The sequence below is a fragment of the Amblyomma maculatum genome, chromosome 1, assembly GCF_055883805.1.
Source record: "Amblyomma maculatum isolate TAMU_Amacu chromosome 1, ASM5588380v1, whole genome shotgun sequence".
Lineage (NCBI taxonomy): Eukaryota > Metazoa > Arthropoda > Arachnida > Ixodida > Ixodidae > Amblyomma > Amblyomma maculatum.
Window position 1 is genome coordinate 419,304,518 of NC_139344.1, and position 18,987 is coordinate 419,323,504.

The window sequence follows — 18,987 nt, forward strand, 5'->3', positions numbered from 1 at the left end:
GGCGAAGTCTTTGGAGGATTTGATAAACAGAAGGTGTTGCTGCTCTGCCTGTGCGAGAGTTTTTTGGGGGGCATGAGTATCGCCTCTCCATCGCCTTCCGCGTCGCGTAAAGAGAGTTCTCATCGGCACGGTTTATTTTACGATGGTTTCACAATCATGTATTCAAGTCCTGTTGTACTCGATGAGCAAATGAGGTGCGTCTTATACATTCTCTAACTCTAGATATGAGTGTTTCGTCTTATACAAAGGCGCATTTTATTCATCGGAAAATATTTTTTTTCCTGATTCGCTCATGATTACGGGACGACAGTGGAGGGAAGACTTGAAGGGAGCCACTCACCGCCATTTTCGATGAACATATATGCGGTTTTTGTCGTGTCAATAATAGCCCCCTCATGGCGGACGTCATCCGGGTCACAATTCACCACAAGATAAAATTCGCGTGAGACATCGTTACCGAACAACGCCGCGAGATGCGGGAATATCAGTTTTTGCTGAGAACGATTACACGCATTTACTCGACATAAAATGCGACTCCCGTAACCACATTCAAAAAAGCTTCAGGATGCTTTATTGAAGCATGCACGACTGATATGCATTAGATTTGTTGCTACGCTGTGCATGCACACTTACACATGGGTAAGTGTGCATGCACATATGAGCGTCTTTCAGGCAATGAAGTCATTTCATGCCTTGCTGCACGTTCTAGCTTTCGTTTTTTGCTCTAGTCTGTCGCTCTTGTAGCGGTCTCATTGTGCCAGAATATCCACAGGACGTCGTTGTCTCCCCGTCAATTTCCATGACAGCCTACCTGTTGACCATATGGCGTGTCACCGTTACCGTGGTTCTGAAGTTATCCACGTGTCCAACCTGAAGCGGTTCGTTAGGCGCACCGCATCGTACTAATCAATGTCATGTTTTACACTCTTGACACCGCAAGTAAACGTTGTGAGCGCTGTGTACGTGTATGTGTAGTTTCGTCCTTCGTGTACGCGCTACGCCGTCTCGAGAGTTGGAATAATTCTCCTAGGTAGAGTCCTGTGTTACACCGAGAACTTACCAGGGCTATCTTCCGGCATGTCTCATTTTATTTGAAAATCGAGAACATTTCAAGACATCAAAACTCTCCAGCACTCATCTATATGGCATGAACTTAGCAGAGACAAAATGTCTTGAGATACTCGGAGGGACGTGAAACGACCAGTTCGTAGAACGTTGATATAAGTAAGGATAAGTGCCAAAGAGGCAACAACTAGTGCAGATTATGAACGAACGCTAGTTAGTTATAATCTATAATCTCGTTGTCAACAAGCCGAAGAACATGGATAAGCTTTCGGTCTTAACGGTGCGCAGAAAGCTGATAGAATTTTTGTTGAAATTGACTGCTTAGCCTAAAAGGTATGTCATGCTTTCAGTAAAATGGGGCCCCACTGCAATCGTCACCTTAGCCAGTGGCGTAGGCAGAAGAAGCGTGTTTATGCAGGCATTTGAAATGGGATGCGGCTAGCCATATGTTTTTTTATTGCTCCTCTGACATCAGCCGCTTGAGTTCCATTGGTGACACTCCGTTCTGCAAGTGGAAAGAAATGGAAAGAGGAAAAAAAATTTCAGGCGTAAATCAATTCAAGGTTTGTTTTCCATATAACAATATAGATGGAGGAATCATAGAAAAAAGCTGCCCGTGGGAAGCTTGACGAGCACACAATCCTATTGACTAGCATAGAAGCAACACAAAAGCGTATGCAATTTTAAAGTAAGCAGTTGAAGGAAATACCACAGAGTACACGAAACAGCGAAACGTGCGCATAAGTAAATTAAATCACGTTATTCAAAAAACATATTGTGAAGCTCTCGACGTAAACAGGAAAATAAATAGAAATTAATGCGGATATATGCATTCAAAAGAGAAGGAACAGTGTGCTGAAGGAAGTCTTCACCAAGATTTAGCCTAGGTGTCGGCATGTCCATTCTTCACAATGTCTTGTTGGATAGGTTGATTATTTATTGCTTAGTTCGGCTAAATTTCCAAGATTTGCGGGTAAATTTCTAAAATTTGCTACATTATTACAGTGTTCTTGGAAAGCGAGGATTCACCGACGCTTGGCTAACACTCGTGGTTTTTGCTCCTGTGTGTTTCGCGCGCAGAAAGAAGTCGTTAATCTAGAAAGCTCCACAAGTGGTGCTACAACCAGTAGTACTTGCAGGGTGCTGCAAGACGTTTACAACAAGTGCCGGTTGTTTTGTAGCAAGGAACATCAGGAGGACCCTTAGTCCATCAATACCTCAGCATCGCTTTAACGACACTGCTTGCCTTCACCGTTTCTAGTATATATTGTAACGGGTATTGAGCCAAACGTTCAGGCAGCGCCCTGAGCCTAGAAGACTGCCGAAGTCCGAGAGTGGTCCGAGCAGCGGTCAGAGCGCTGTTCCAGGCAACCAACTTCGTCGTCTACGCCAACCAGCAACCACTTCATCGTCTACACCAACTAGCCACTGATTGTCTCCGCTTCGTCGTCGACTATAGCTTGTATCACTGCCCCCCTCCTCTGTAGCATCGACTCGATGCGACGCGGTACTGCTAGGAAGAAGTTAGCGAAAGGGTGCACAAAAGTGTCACAAGGACCCAGCGGCGTTGACGAAAAGTTCAGTCATGCACGATCATGATAGGGCTTCAGCCGAACCACGTGCACGACTTCAGGACGCTGTGGCCTTCGGGATGGAGCTGAAGCTGCAGGAACAACGGCGTAGGTGACGTCACTGATACAGCGAACAATCTCGTAAGGGCCGAAGTATCGGCGTAGTAACTTTTCAGATAGGCCGCGATGACGAACAGGTGTCCACACCCAGACGAAATCGCCCGGCTCGTAAGTGACAATTCTTCGGCTGAGGTTATACCGAGCAGCGTCATTCGCCTGTTGTCGGCGGATTCTGAGGCGTGCTAGTTGCCGCGCTTCCTCAGCACGCTGAACAAAGATGTCGGCGTCAAGTTCGGCGTCAGAGCCGCAAGAAGGACCAACTGGCATCATGGCATCCAACAGCGTGCTCACTTGGCGACCGAAGACAAGTTGGAACGGGGCCAGTCGCATCATCTCTTGAGTGGCGGTATTGTACGTGAAAGTTATATAGGGCAAAATCGCATCCCAGGTGCGATGTTCTGCGTCCACATACATAGAAATCATGTCGGTGAGGGTGCGATTGAGGCGCTCCACCAGCCCGTTGGTCTGAGGGTGATACGCCGTCGCACGTCGATGACTAGTGTGAGTCAAAGTCATGACCAACCGGATTAGGCGAGCCGTAAAAGCTGTTCCACGGTCAGTGATTACCACGGCGGGGGCGCATGACGTAGGACAATGTTATGAACGAAAAATTGAGCAACTTCGGCTGCAGTACCTTTAACAAGGAACGCTGTCTCTGCGTACCGTGTTAGGTAGTCTGTCGCGACGACTACCCAACGGTTTCCAGACGAGGACTTCGGAAAAGGACCGAGAAGATCCATGCCCACTTGATGGAAAGGGGTCTTCGGCGGAGCAATCGGCTGAAGAAATCCAGCGGGTTTCAATGGCGGAGACTTCCGACGTTGGCAGTCACGACATGAGCGTACATAGGCCCGCACCGATGGGAGTAACCTGGGCCAATAATACTTTTGACGAATTCGTGCAAGTGTACGGCTCACCCCCAGGTGGCCGGCGGTGGGTTCATCATGACAGGCACTCAATATATCTCGGCGCAACTCGGAGGGCACAACAAGGAGAAACGGCTCTTCACTGTCAGCAAAATTTCGCTTGTAGAGCACGTTACCACGCAGAGTGAACGTTTGAAGCCCACGATGAAAAACACGGGGAATACGGGCATCGACGCCCTGCAGATAGTCGACGAGTGACGCTAACTCTGGGTCCATTCTCTGCAGCTGCGCCATTTGGGTTGTACTAATAGCCCCAGAAAGGGAAAATCATCGGCAGTTTCTTCTGGACATATGGCGATGGGAAAGCGCGACAGACAGTCAGCATCCTGATGCTTCCGTCCTGATTTGTATACGACTGTTACGTCATACTCTTGTAATCGAAGGCTCCATCTAGCCAATCGTCCTGAGGGGTCTCTGAGGCTCGCGAGCCAGCATAATGAATGGTGGTCGCTTATAACGCGGAAAGGTCGGCCGTAGAGGTATGGTCGGAACTTGGTGAGGGCCCATATTACCACCAGACATTCTTTCTCAGTTGTTGAATAGTTGGTTTCGGAGCGGGTAAGTGTTCGGCTCGCGTAAACGATGACCCGTTCTGCACCTTCTTGCCACTGAATTAGTACTGCACCAACCCCAACGTTGCTGGCATCAGTGTGAAAGTCAGTTGCGGCGTTTTCGTCAAAATGGCCTAGTATCGGGGGATTCTGTAGGCGGCTGCGAAGCTCAAGGAAAGCGGCCTCTTGTTCACTTCCCCACAGGAACGGCGTGTCATCTCGTGTCAGTGTGGTTAGCGGTTCCGCGATGTGCGAAAGGTCTCGTACAAAGCGTCTGTAATAGGAGCATAAACCTAAGAACCGTCGAACAGCTTTCTTGTCAGTAGGGTGCGGAAAACTAGAAACGGCAGCTGTCTTTTCAGGGTCCGGGCGAACACCTTTTGCGCTGACCACGTGACCAAGGAAGCGAAGTTCCCAAAGCCGAAGTGACATTTTTCCGATTTGATTGTCAGGTTGGCGTCTCGGAGAGCTTTTAACACAAGGCGTAACCTTTCTAGGTGTTGGTCGAAGGTGGTCGAAAATATGACGACATCGTCCAGGTAAACCAAACACGACTGCCACTTCAAACCGGACAGAACGGCGTCCATCATGCGTTGGAACGTGGCCGGTGCCGAACATAGGCCGAACGGTAGCACCTTAAACTCATACAAGCCATCGGGTGTCACGAAAGTCGTTTTCTCCCGGTCTCTCTCATCCACTTCTATTTGCCAGTACCCACTTTTTAGGTCTAGCGACGAGAAGTATCGGGCATCTCGCAGTCGATCGAGTGCGTCGTCTATGCGGGGAAGTGGGTAAACGTCCTTTTTAGTAACGAGATTAAGTTTTCTGTAATCGACACAGAACCGCAGAGTGTTGTCCTTCTTTCTGACGAGAACAACCGGCGAAGCCCACGGGCTTGTAGACGGCTGAATGACATCGTCGGAAAGCATTTCGGGGACCTGTCTCTGAATCGCTACTCGCTCCGTTGGGGAAACGCGGTATGGGCGTTGGCATACGGGGCGCGTGGTCTCGTCTGTTATTATACGGTGCTTGGCGACTGGAGTTCGGCCCACTTTGGAAGACGTTGCGAAGCAGTCTGCAAAATCTGCTAAGACAGCCGAAAGCAGATCCTTCTGAGCCGGTGATAACTCGGTGTTTATTTTGACGGGTGGCAGAACATGGCGAGGTCCAGTGTCACCTTGAAGGGCTTCTTCCACGGTGCACAAATGGGGACACTCCGCGACGTCTTGGAGGAAGGAGATTACCGTGCCTTTGACGAGGTGCTGAAATTCGTTCGAAAAGTTGGTGAGCAGAACGGTAGTGCAGCCATCCCGTAGGTGGACGAGACCTCGGGCAACAATGAGACCCTTCTCCAGCAGCAGCGGAATATGACCCTCCGCCATGCCCTCAAAGTCATGAAATAGGTCATTCTGCACGTGCATTACGACACTGCACCGTGATGGTACCGTGATAATATCATCTTCCAAAATACGCAGAGCATGGCTACAGGGATCGCGGGTGTCGAGGCGTGCCACTGCCTGTTTAGTCGAGAATGCGACTCGTGCCTCGTCTAGGTCGATCACAGCACCGTTTGCCCGCAGAAAGTCGAGCCCCAGAATCAAACTCTCGAACATTCGCGCAAGACAACGAATTCCCCGACGTAGACGAAACCGCGGATGCCAATTCGGGCTGTGCACCTTCCGGCCGGGCTAATGAGGTGACCTCCAGCCGTGCGAATGCTGGGGCCCAACCATGGCGTCACAACTTTGCTCAATTCCTGGGCGAGGGCGTGGCTCATCACTGAATAGTCTGCACCGGTGTCAAGTAGAGCGATCGTGTCAGTTCCGTCAAGTGTCACGCACAAATCAGAAGTAGCGCGTCGGATGCTGTCGCTACCCTGCCTCTGTGAGAAATCAGCGTATCGGTGTATCGGCGGCGGAGGATCTTCAATGTTTCCGACAGCAGCGGCCCTGCCTCTGGAGACCGCTGGAATTAGTTTTCCCGGTGTGGACTTGGAGAACGCCGCTCAGTATTGCTGGCGTCTGTGCGAGGGCTTGGGGAACGGTACCGCAGCGGAGATGACGATCCTGAGTCATAGCGCATGTATCTCCCAGGCCTCTGACTGGCCGACAGATGAGCTTCTATTTCAAGCGGCCGTTCGCCGTTCCGTGGACAGGGCGCATCGTGTGCGAAGCCGCGAAGTCCCACTCGGCGATACGGGCATGCACGGTAAAGGTGGCCGGCCTCCCCGCAGTGGTAGCAGATTGGCCTGCGGTCCCGCGTACGCCACACGTCCGACTTGCGAGGGCGTGTGACAGGCACCACAGCTTGAGCCGATGCGTCATACGGTCTGATGTGGCTAACCACCGGTGTCGGGTCAATAGGACCACAGGCAGCTGCTTGACGTGCAACGAACGCGTACGTTCGTTTGTCGTCGACCCGTGGAGGCATGGTAGCGACAGGATCGTAAGCAGCTGCCTGACGAACAACGGATGTGTGCGTGGGCATTTCATCGACGCGCTGCAGTACGTTGGTGACCGGGAATTCACGAGCAGCCTGGCGTACTTCATTTCTGACGACTTCGGTCAGTGATGTCACTGGCGCACTCTGAGGCAGACGGAAACGTTGGAGTTCCTCTCGAACAACCGACCGAATGAGGTCACGTAAGGCGTCCACACCGCCTCCATGGCACGACAAAAAAACATCTGGGGCCAGGCTGCTGACATCTCGGTTGTACTGCCGGGCCCGTTGTTGGAGCGTCGTTTCCATTGTCGTTAATTGCGTCCGCGAGGAATTCAGCAACGGTACGGGGTGGACTGCGAACGAGGCCCGCAAACAGCTCCTCCTTAACTCCATGCATGAGGTGGCGAAGCTTCGTCTCCTTTTTCATATTGGGGTCTGCATGCTGGAAAAGACGGGTCATGTCTTCACAGAACATGCGTAAACTTTCATTTGGCCGCTGGTTCCTGGACTGAAGTGCAGCTTCAGCTTTCTCGCGGCGGTCGGCGTTTGGGAAGGTGGTCAGAAGTTCACGGCAAAATGCTTGCCAGGTGGTAAGGGCGCCCTCGTGGTTTTCGAACCACGTACGCGCAGACTCTTCTAGGGCGAAGTGAACATTATTGAACTTTCGCTCGTCACTCCAGCCGTTGTACCGAGCCACTCGCTCGAAGGTCGCCAGCCAATACTCAGCGTCTTCGAAGACGTCGCCGTGAAAAGATGGTGGTGTTCGCGACTGGTGGCAAAGGATCAGATCTGAGAGCCTGAGATCAGTGGCCATGTCGAGGTGGCTCGAGAGTTGCGGCTGCGTGATCCTTGCAGGGGTGGAAAGGGGCTCAACCTCAGGCGACTGTCCGCGGAGGCGGCGACTGAGTCGCTGGTGGACTAGAGTCAGATCCGTTGTGAAGCGTGTAAACGTGGGAAAGCGTACCCAGGACCTCCACCAGACTGTAACGGGTATTGAGCCAAACGTTCAGGCAGCGCCCTGAGCTTAGAAGACTGCCGAAGTCCGAGAACGGTCCGAGCAGCGGTCTGAGCGCGGTTCCAGGCAACCAACTTCGTCGTCTACGCTAACCAGCAACCACTTCATCGTCTACACCAACTAGCCACTGATTGTTTCCGCTTCATCGTCGACTATAGCTTGTATCAATATTTAGGTCACTTGCCTCTGCAACCCCCCTAAAGACTTTAGAATAGATAGCAATCGGTCGCAGAGATTAGTAAAGGCACCGGTATGGCATAGAGACATTGTTATCTATGCAGCGTTTATATGAAGAGCGCCTCATCAGTCACAGAAGCATTGCGAACTTCATATTTACTTTGGGCAGAGCTTGGCCCGAAGAGTGGAGCCGACTTTATACATATGACATGACAGCGCCGCGATTCATGTGATCGCATATTTCTGAACAATATCGAATGAAACGTAGACATAGCATTGCTGCAGTCATGGTTTTTTCTACGACTTCTTGAATTTTACAGAATGACAAAAGTTGGCACCCTTCTGCGTGCTGGGAATATATTTAAAATTTCAAGTTTTATGCATGTTTTTAGTCCTTCACACACGCAAATACTTGTTCTGAGGTATATTTTGAAGTTCATAAAAGTTTTAAATTGAGAGAGTTTCTAGACTCGCCGAGCCAAGTTCATCAGCGCCGGCAATTTGACCTCAGGTGTGGCGCCAAAAGCAGGTTGCACTCGCTTCTTCTGCTGCTGCTCACTTCTACGTTAAATACCGGCTGCTGCTTCTTCACGCAACTGGGAAAATTATTTCGTACATGTACATATTTGCGCGTACAACACTGCCTCACATAACGTCACATAGCTTTCCAGTCCTCTGCCTACCAATTCCCACCATCGCCGACACTGCACACCTGGCTCCCTCCTGACACCTGCCCTTCAAAACGCCCTCGACGCTTTCGTTTCGTCTATACTTGTCTGTGGTGCGCTTGAGGTTCGCAGACAGCCATGGAAGGGCCAAGTGCGGGAATCAGGTTTTAGGCTGCGTTTTCTTGGCGTTCTCAGACAGCCATGGAGAAGTTAAACCCATAGATAACCTTATCTAAACATGCCTAATCGAGCTTCCACTCTCTAAACGAGGTTCAAGTCTATGTTAGTGTAACCTGGCTTAGCAATACATAATAACCAAGAATACCAATACTTTCGTTTGCATAGCCGGACTTAGCCGAGCTAAGCCGTAGTAATTTTTTCATGTCCAGTGTCCAGAAAAAAGGACGGTCATATTTACGCTGAAGAAATGACCAGTTCCGATTATGTAACATGCAAGCGAATGGTGAAGTGTGCTTTTTCAGGACACAATTGTCCGAGTAGCTTATTTTTTTTTAAAATTGAAATCAACGAACTCCATTTGAGCACCTCCTAACCCTTTCTGCGTTATGCTGCACGCTGCTTACGGCACCTGCGATCTTGTTCTGTGGCCTTCGCACTGGCATATATTAGCAGCGTGTTTGCTGCTGATGAGCCTACGGGACAACACAAAATCATGATTTTATTTTTCAATACTTATATGCGATTGATAGTTGTCTTAGTCAAAAATAAAAAATCCACATCTATGTCTAATATACGACATAATATGCAGGAGTTCTGTAGTACCGTCATACTTTTTTGTCGTTTTGTTCTAATTTTTTGTAAATCTGCATTTCTTGCTTCTGTACTTCTGCGTTGTTCTGTAGTTCTGCAGTACTTTCTGTTGGAACTATGCAAAACGACGTCGTTACTGCAGAAAATGTTGTCACAAGTTCGTGGCCAAAAATCGCACACAGATTGTGTTGTAACAACAAAGTATTTAAAAATTGTTTTTTCACTGAGCATTCAGCATGCCTTTGCGACAGTGTGCTTCACAAAAAAAATGTAACTGAAACAAACTGTAGAAGGCTTATTACTTAGATGCATGAAGTGCGCTCACTCTTTGCTTACGCATTTCATGGAGAGCACTGCTAATTACTCCTTCGTTGTTGAAAATTGCATGGCTTGTACTTCAAAGCTGCTTAGCACGCAACTCGGTACGGCGGATATCCCGAGTGCAGATTCATGCTTCAGCATCTCACCCCTTTAATGTTCTCAAAACTACTTGCGTGCTCAACAACCAACTCAGGAACATCCAGCAAGCCCTCGTGGCGGCGAAGAGACAAGATCTCGGCGTTCTCACGTGGCAGACCTATGCCCGGTCGTGTTAAATCCTGCCGCACACCAAATAAAGATATTCCTTCTTCTCCTTCGCGATGTAGATTTTGCTGTTATGCATTCAAAGAAACAGGGCGCCCTTGCTTGTTGCAAACTATCCTTGTAGACTGGCGAGGCTCCCTTTCACCGGTCTTCGCAGTTACGCCTACTGTCCGCCTGAGGTTTTTGCGCTCTAGTCGAAATTATTAAGTTAGCGGCAACGTGGTAGTAACCTAAGCAATGTGCTTGCCCAACGGGTATGGTGCCTAGGAACAGAGAGAAGGAGCTTATTTGCATAGTTCGCTGAACGGCTCTAATCGATTCCTGATATCTTGGCGCTTCGCCAGTTCTTTGCTCCGCTACCGTCATCAACGAACGCGTGCCGCTCATGAAGCGATTATAAGTATTTTGCCTCGAGTACAGCAACTGGAGTATCGTTATTAGGTACATACATTTGACACTTGCTTTGCCGACTTGCAAGCACCACAGCTAGCGCTTCAGAGGGGCAAAAAAAAGCATACACTTTACGCGCTTGCTTCTCACCAAATGTTCACCGCCCCTCTTTCAGAGGTACGGTTCGATGGAAAGAGGGGAAGCCGGTGATTCGCGGTACGCATACACATGCGGATCTTTTATTTTATCTGACAGCTGTGTATGGTCACGGCCTTATACAGTTACAGGGTTATACTTAGCTATCATACTATGCTCTCTCTTTTTTTTTCTTTTTTTTGTTTGCTACCGAGCATACAGCGCTTTGTTCCCTTGCTTTTTTCTCTCATGTCTGTTGAGATTTGTAACCTTCACGGTGAACAATGCGTTTACAATCGTTTGATCGTTTGTCATAAGTTTTCTTTCTTTCTTTCTTTCTTTCTTTCTTTCTTTCTTTCTTTCTTTCTTTCTTTCTTTCTTTCTTTCTTTCTTTCTTTCTTTCTTTCTTTCTTTCTTTCTTTCTTTCTTTCTTTCTTTCTTTCTTTCTTTCTTTCTTTCTTACGGCTACTTAGACCTTTATCACGATACTAGAAAAGCCCTGCAGCTGGATTGAGCTGTTCGGAAAAGCGTCATCGAAGCCTGTACACCGACCATGTGCAGACGCCTTCGCAGTGGCGCCCACTAATTATTCAGTTGTTGTAAATGCTCTAGCAATGTGCTCGTACTCGGGCGACAAACGTAAAATATGCTACGAAACTTCGGAAGAGCACTGAACGAAGTTAAAAGAGTGCAGACTCAGTTCGCAAGTTGAGCCAACGTTCTGACAAGTGGACTGCTCTGACGATGACAAGTCCACTTGTCGAAACGTTGGCCTGGCTTGCGAATTAAGGCGTCACCCTTGTAACCCTATTCAGTGCTCTTTTATACTGTACAACCATTTTGTTTCTCTTGTTCTACCCTGAAATATCGGAAAAACGATGTGCCATTTAGCTGCGTACTTCTAGTTTGCGCTTTCCGAGGGATCACAAATCGAAGGATGCATAGTAGGCAGGCTACGTGTATTAACTTTAGGAGGTAATGTATGCTATGGTTTGATTAAAGTCCGTTGGGTCTTATGAGCTATGCGAGAAGCCGGCACATGAGGCCATAAATTACATACACAGCACATCAGCGGAGTTACAATTTTGTGTCTTTGATGCTCATGCTATCCTCTAGCTCTACCCTGGAGTCAATTCTCGACACTTTTCTCTCTGTTGAAGCTACACCGTCATGGCGACATTAACGTGTATTACGAATTCACAATTTCAGCGCATGAAAGAATGATTCCGTTTGGTTTGGTTTGTTTTGTGGGGTTTAACGTCCCAAAGCGACTCAGGCTGTGAGAGACGCCGTAGTGGAGGACTCCGGAAATTTCGACCACCTGGGGACCTTTAACGTGCACTGACATCGCACAGTACACGGGCGCCTTGCTTTTCGCCTCCACGGAAAAGCGGCCGCCGAGGCCGGGATGCATATTGCCATACCATATCCCGTAGGCGCACTGGAGCCGACGACGCTCTGAGCGAGTTAAACGGCGATTGTGGCTGAAAGGTCTCTGGGAACGTAACCTAAAGGTAACATACACTCACTGTAAAAGGCGATTGTTGCTGAGAGATGTCTCTGAACGCAACCTAAAGGTAACAATACACTCACTGATGCAGAAAATGATTATGGGAAATGTAATTGCTTAGTGTTACTGTTGTCAGGACGATTGTTGCTGAAAGTCTTTCTGAACGCAATCCAAAGGTAACATACACTCACTGAAGGCAGGATATAATTGCGGTGAAGGTAACTGCAAAAAAAAAAAAAATATTCTGAAAAAAGAAATCGCAACACAGGAGTCGAACAGATGCTTAAGCGGCATCAGTGCATAGATGGGTGACGTTGATCCATTGCGCCACCAAAAGGTTGGAATAGCGGCCTTTAAATGCTTTCTTATTCGTTTTTAGGCAATATATGCGCTATTTGTTGCCAGGTGGCGCTGCTCAGAGGATCCACGCGCCAAAGCATCGTCTGCTCGAGTGCTCCTACGGGATATGGTTTGCTAATACGTGGCCGACGTGGCCTGGATTCGATCCCGCGTCCTTGGGAACAGTAGTCGAGCGCCGTAACCACTGCGCCACCCCGGCGGGGCAGAAAGAATGGTTCGCTGTTGACGTATTCACGTCTGCTCTTACCGCTGCCAGAGGTTCCTTGACTCCGTTTGCGTTGTCTTTCTTGACGTAGTTGCTCATATACTGCCGTACGAATGGGCAGATTAGCTTGGGGTTCACCTCTTCCTTCTCGTTTCGTTCTGTACGGAAGAAAACAGGGGACGCTCGGTTAGATCGCGAGTGTTCCCTCTAATGTAGTTAGGAAGATGCGTGCGTCTTCCGCCTTTAAGCTTTCTGCGAATAGTTTCGATGACCTTTCACCCTTGGTACAAAAGCCCTTTAATTGGAGGTGCGGACTTCAGTGCACATCGATAACAGTTATTATTCATACAGCCCACCCATCATACTGCGTTGAATTCAAGACATGTCTTCTTCTTGCACCACGTTGAACGGGCGGCTACAGAAGGTTTCGAAGACGTATACGTTAAGGCCAGCGAGAGGACAAGAAATGGATTGCGAATTCGTGATATAGGCTTATTGGAGCTGAACTGAAGCTCGACATTTAAGCGGTGAAGGGCATATTTCATCTCTAATAACATCCACACACGACACAAATTTTGTAAACACGACTAGCTTCCAACGAGTTACGACCTACATGTATCTCTTTGCGCATGCCATTCAGTTGATTGTAATAGTAAATTAAATTAGCGAGAAGTGATTTACATTACGTTTATAAAATGATGGCTATCTGCAAGTGGTACTATAATAAGTCAAATTTATTTAAATGCGCTAGCATTATTATTATTACGCCCTGTTCAAAACGTCCTGCCGTTTTTCTAAAATCTTGGATAGCATGAAGTAAAGCAAATAGAGGAAAAATATCTCTCTCAACTCTTTCAAACGAAAGAAAACGAGAAAAGGACGTTGAAGAGATCGTGCGAGAGGAAGGTTGGCGACTGTGGAGTAAGGGAATGGGTACGGCCGTGACTTCTAGGCTGCATAGGGAGTGTGAAATGAGGGACATCATGTCCCGCAGTGGTTCATATAGACTGGATAGCGATACCCTCTCGCGTAGTCTGTACGCGTTAGCGGCAAGTGGCTGCTCCGTCTGAGGGTAAAGTCAATGTTAACGCATGCTGTGTCACACTAGTAGCATAGACCATGTGTACTTTTTACTTTAACCACCCCTGACTTCCCTGGAGGGATAACACATTGAGAGAAAGAACACTTATATACAAAAATAAAATGAGTTGCACTGTGACCATTGGGGTAGGCATGATAGGCAGCAGACTAAAGAGATATCGCCTTTTCTGCTCCCGTGCTTCCTGATATCAGTGCGTTGGGTGCTTAGCTGTTGTCAATGAGCTACTTTTGCTTCGCAGTGTTTAACTTGCAGGTTAGTGCCTCATTAAAACGGGGAATAACTAGAGCTTAATGTAATATGAAAACCTAGCCAACCGGCCCGTACGTGGGACGATATTTTAGACGACTCCATCATTGTTCGTTCCTAATTCTAAAGGCGCTGAAATAACCGGACGAAGCAAGGAAAAAGAATCACTGGGCAAAGTGCCATCTTCAACTCGTTTATTGCATCCACGATGCGCACTTTGCTGCCAGACACGCAGACAAGTCAACTATGAATCGAAAACGACGTATGATAAAGTACGCTAAAAATTTTGTTCTTGGCCGTATACAGTGACACTGAAGTTTTGGCAACGCGCAAGATGTCCTTCAAAACGCTTCCATCAGGGACCTTATTTCTACCGAGAATCCTTGCTTTATTCAAACGTAGCTGACAAGTGTGGCGCGTGCACGCAGTAGTGTGCTTTAGTAAATGTATCCCTCCTTTCGAATGTTCTATATATCGCGCATTGGTCATGGCATTTCAAATGAACCAGAGTTTTCGTTTGATCCTAGCGATTTATTTCGTGAAGTTTGTGGCTTTTTATTCGACCATCGATAGCAATTTTTGCTTTTGTCTCAAGAGAAATTAATTTTGTAGTTGCCTGGTGAACTTTTCAAATTTTCAGGAGAGTGCAAAATGCGTTGTTATAAGCTTACAAAAATATTTGAATTCTAAGCTTGAAACCTGTTATACATAAGAAATATTGCGCTTGTGTACTGCACAGGAGTAAATGTTTAGTAGGAAGATATTGCTTTGCATTGTTTTATTCTTTCGGCCTAAATCATTATTTTTATATTGATTTAAGAGCCTACAGAATAAAAAAGAGCAATGTAAAATGTTTAAGGAGCTGCCTACATGTAATCTCTTTTTATTAAATTTTAAACTAGATAAACCGTATGAATTGCGCTAAGAACACGTCATTGATTATTATCGCTGATTAGTATCCCTAATGGGTTCAAAAGTATGAAAATTATGGCTTTAGGGCTAAAAAAGCGATCCAAACAGACTATTTTTTTTTGTCTGAATGTGTATTGGCCCTGTGAAAGTGAATGATGGGTACATATGTCAGAACGCTTTTGTTTGTAAACCAACACGTTTCACCGCTTTTTAAAGTTATTGGTGAAGCATGGCAACGTAAAAGGTGCTGTTCCCTCATGTGAAAAGCAGTCTTTGAATGAATTTTTGGCTTCCGTTTGTGTCGGCTGCCACGACTTAACGCCCATCGGCCTGTATGGAGCTAAATGAATTGGTTGCTGGGTGCTCAGGTCAATAGAAAGGCAATTTCCGCTTATGCAAAACATAGAGGTTAGCGGATTTATAGTCGTCTCAAACTGAAAAAAACAAAAAAAAAAACACACACACACATATATATATATATATATATATATATATATATATATATATATATATATATATATATATATATAGTGTCACTTTTAGCGAGTAGTGCCATTTTTGGTGTCATTATTTGTGTCACACGGACGAAGGCCAGTCTACTTGTCGAAACGTCGGCTCGCCTTGCGAGCTGAGGTTCCCCTTCTACCCTTGTTCGGTGTCTTTCTTTTTATACTGCGAGCTTTAGTGGCACACGCTTCACCACGCACCATCTTCTGCGATAACATAGCGCTCGGCCCTAACCCACTTTACGCTTTCCAGGCGCATACCCTCGATACCAGTGTTTCAGCAACTAAAAAGAATGCTCCGGAAGAAGGACCTTCTGTCGCATTTTGGAACATATTAACTAGTTTTGCATCTAAGAAATCTTTTTTAGTTCACCATCCACCACGGAACGAGAGAAAAAAAAAGCGCATAATTTGTCATTTTGTTCAATATATGCTTCAAAGCTTCATGACCCTTTGATTGATATTGTAATTCATAATTATGCGAAAACGTGAACAAACAGCGAAATGAAAATGGGTATATATTTTTGGGAATAGCGAATGAGAGCTCTAGATATTTGGAAATGTAAAGCAGGTACTCCACCCTTCCGAATGTGTGTCGACATATCGAGGATAAAGCATGCTTTCAGAATATTCGGAGGAACATAAGCTGTGTGACTAAATCAGAAAAGACCAGCAGAATTTCTGACCAAGCGTAAATGGTAACCAATTGTATTGTTTTTCTTGTAAGGACACGTTGCAGAATTCTGAGACTGGGCACTATTTACAGCTAAGTGTGGAACAAATAACAATAGAGCAGTAGGAACCCTGAAATTATTGTTGAAAATTATTATTGTTAGGAATTATCGTTGAAATTCGCTTGCGTGGAGACAAAACATCTTACCCCTCGTGAGGCCTATTGACAGCCGTGACCAACCGTGGATAACTTTCGTGTTCCGCGTTTGTCAGAGCATAACCGAAATGAAACCTTCTGAGAGCAACTGAATTAGGTTTTAGAGAAAGTACGTTTTCTGATGGCATAGTTTTAGTTTAGAAACAGGCTGCTTTTTTTGGCGTGGCTTCGTTCACCAATAGTTTGGAGACAAACAGAAGCTGATTCCGTGTTTCTACTGAGCGTACAGACATATGCAAATAAATAGTTATCTCAGCATATGGCTTTCTAGCCACGAAATGCTGAAAGTATATGGCAAAGAAAAAAATAAACAATGGCATTCAAGGCCATTCGGTAGCCCATTGCAGTGGTGCGACGTTTTTTGACTGTTTATATTGCTACTTACAAGCCTCACCACCAGATTTGCAGGAATTACTGCGTATTGTCAGCTATGGTTATCGCTTTTTGATAGCCTACATTTTAGTTATCAAGCATGCAGAAGGACTCATCGCTGGACGCTCACCGAAGATGAGGCTGACGGTGAGGGAGACGACCATGTGCACGATAAATCCAACAATGCCGATCCAGATGAACGAGATGTGGTAGAACTGGAAGATTCCACTGCGTGGCGGGGAGTGGGTGGCTCAAGTGGGTGGCTTAATACACAATATTGAACACTATCAAGACACAAGTTTACATAGAGTGCTACTAGCACGATCATGTTCTACGTTATGCCTACATGCGGACATGCGCTGTTTTGTGTCCTGTCGTGCAAAATTCGCACACGGGCAAGAATTGAATTAGAGAGCGTCAAGTACTAGCTTGTATCTAAGTTCTGATTTACTTATTGAAATAAAAAGAAAAGTAGAGACCATACACTCTAAATACAAATAAGCCTATTAATAAGTAACAAAAGGGAGTAGTTCGCCCTCTAGCGCACTTCCTATTGATGTCAGGGAAAGCTACCTGATCTTGGGGCAGATTTTTTCTCCCTAGAAGTATGGAAACCAATTCTCATTTTAAAATATGCGAAGTTGTAGATAATACGAAGATTTTAAACGAGGTTTCGGCGTCCTCTAATTAATAACATGAAGATTGCTGTGCAGTGGATAAAATCCTTCTTTCATTGCTGAATAAATAAAATAACTACTATTTAGACAAAAATATTTTCTAGTTACCAAGGTATAGCATTCCTTACAATTAGTGGTGAAAATCTGCCACCTGGGCTTGGAGAAAATACCATGGCATTATAGCTGATTGCATAATTAAAGCCGCGCTGTAGAATTTGTCTCCCAACTAAACCGCGGAATCCCCACAGTTCAAATTTCGCGCAGAAATGTCATTTTGTTGTTAGTATTTCTTAATCCCAAATTTGTTTGGCGTACCTGTCTGATTCAGTTAAAAGAAGTCAGATGTTCTTACCGTACGCGGAAGCGGCGAAGCGAAACAAACCAGTGCCCCTAGCCCTTTTTACTCCCCTCTAGGCTTATTCGTATTCGGAGTGTAGGGAGATTATTTTCATCGCGAATTTCGGACGCACTGCAACTCATGAAATTACGCATTGAATGGTACTCGATAAGATTATGGACAGGCAGGCACGGTCAAGGTTGCGTGCTTACGTGGGTAGCGGCGGCGGGTCGAATGATCCAGCCGTGAGTGTCTGGTTGTACTCTGTGCATCTGGCCGTTGACGTGGGCAAGTCGTCCGCGTCTCGCGAGTAAATGATGGAGCCCAGAGCGAGCCACCAGGACATTGTGATAGCCAGCAGTATGCCCGTCAGAGCACCCTGCAAGTGGTGAGCGTTCATTAATGGTACACCTGCGCGTGATTACCATCATACGTTGACATTATCAGCACTTGATGTCTACGCTTGCGCTGATATCAGCTCCGTCGACTGTCATCGCAAGGATGAGGAGAGTTACGAGTGAGCGCATCTGTAGAGAATAAAATGATGCGATAACCCCTAACCATCAACAGAATTATGGATCATAAATAATAGAGGCGCCTGTAATACAGGGATCATAATGATAAACGCGCTCAAGAGTACTTGACACTCTTACATTTTTGCGAGGAACGGCAGCTGGAAAAATAGGCCCCCTCTGCTTCTCCATTGCCTGTGACTACCTTCCCCGCTCCGATTCAATAATATTTTTTTCTTTATAAATGTCTTCCCGATTTCGCCCCTAGCAATGTGTAGGCTACTGAGAAGTGGATTAATGTTCACGTGATTCAGGAAAGAAAAAAGCCCGCTTTTAAAAGCAAGGTTAATACGAGTGTATTGGGCAGTGCATAATAAGTTGGATATATAACTCGAAGCCAATGGGGAAGTATTGCCATTAGACAAACGTAGAAAGAATGTACAAAAGTAGTGTATGACTCATATGAGACCAAGAGCTAATGTTCAAGTGGCCTCAGTAAGTTTTTATTACCTCTTCGCTTTTGCTCGTCTACCCATTCTGGATGATGCTACCCTCATTTTAACAAAATATAAGCAGCTCCTTCGACGCAAATGTCCTCTCGCCCATCCCATGGCAGGCAAACCTTTTTAACGACCTTAGCCGCGCAGAATAAACTGCGCTTCGGAGGATCCTGACCAAGGTTGCCCGCATGGTTGCACTAACTTGAAAGTGTCCTCGATTTTGAGAATTATATCTCCGCCTAGGGTGTACCCCATACGCAAAATCGGAACACTGAGGCCGATATCCGCCACCCGCTGCAATTGTATTCTGCTCTGAAGACGAAAAAACCCAACATGTGGCAGCAGCGAGGCTCTCGCCGAACGATTGTTTCAATATACAGCTTAGACGCAGGGACCGCATCACCGCTCATTCCTCAGCATCATTTGGTCATCGAATGTTTCTT

General features: G+C 46.5%; 1 protein-coding gene across 1 annotated transcript in view; it reads right to left on the reverse strand.

Moving 5' to 3' along the window:
- Window positions 1-1,377: 1,377 nt before the first annotated feature.
- Window positions 1,378-18,987, reverse strand: part of LOC146209215 (sodium-coupled monocarboxylate transporter 2-like) — an 85,011-nt gene continuing 67,401 nt past the window's right edge. The window contains exons 14-17 of the mRNA XM_084597198.1: window positions 17,745-17,911; window positions 16,649-16,746; window positions 12,534-12,649; window positions 1,378-1,570 (exon numbers count right to left, since the gene is read on the reverse strand). Coding sequence (XP_084453324.1) covers window positions 1,520-1,570; window positions 12,534-12,649; window positions 16,649-16,746; window positions 17,745-17,911 — 432 coding nt within the window. The 3' untranslated portion in view covers window positions 1,378-1,519. The remainder of the gene's footprint in view (window positions 1,571-12,533; window positions 12,650-16,648; window positions 16,747-17,744; window positions 17,912-18,987) is intronic.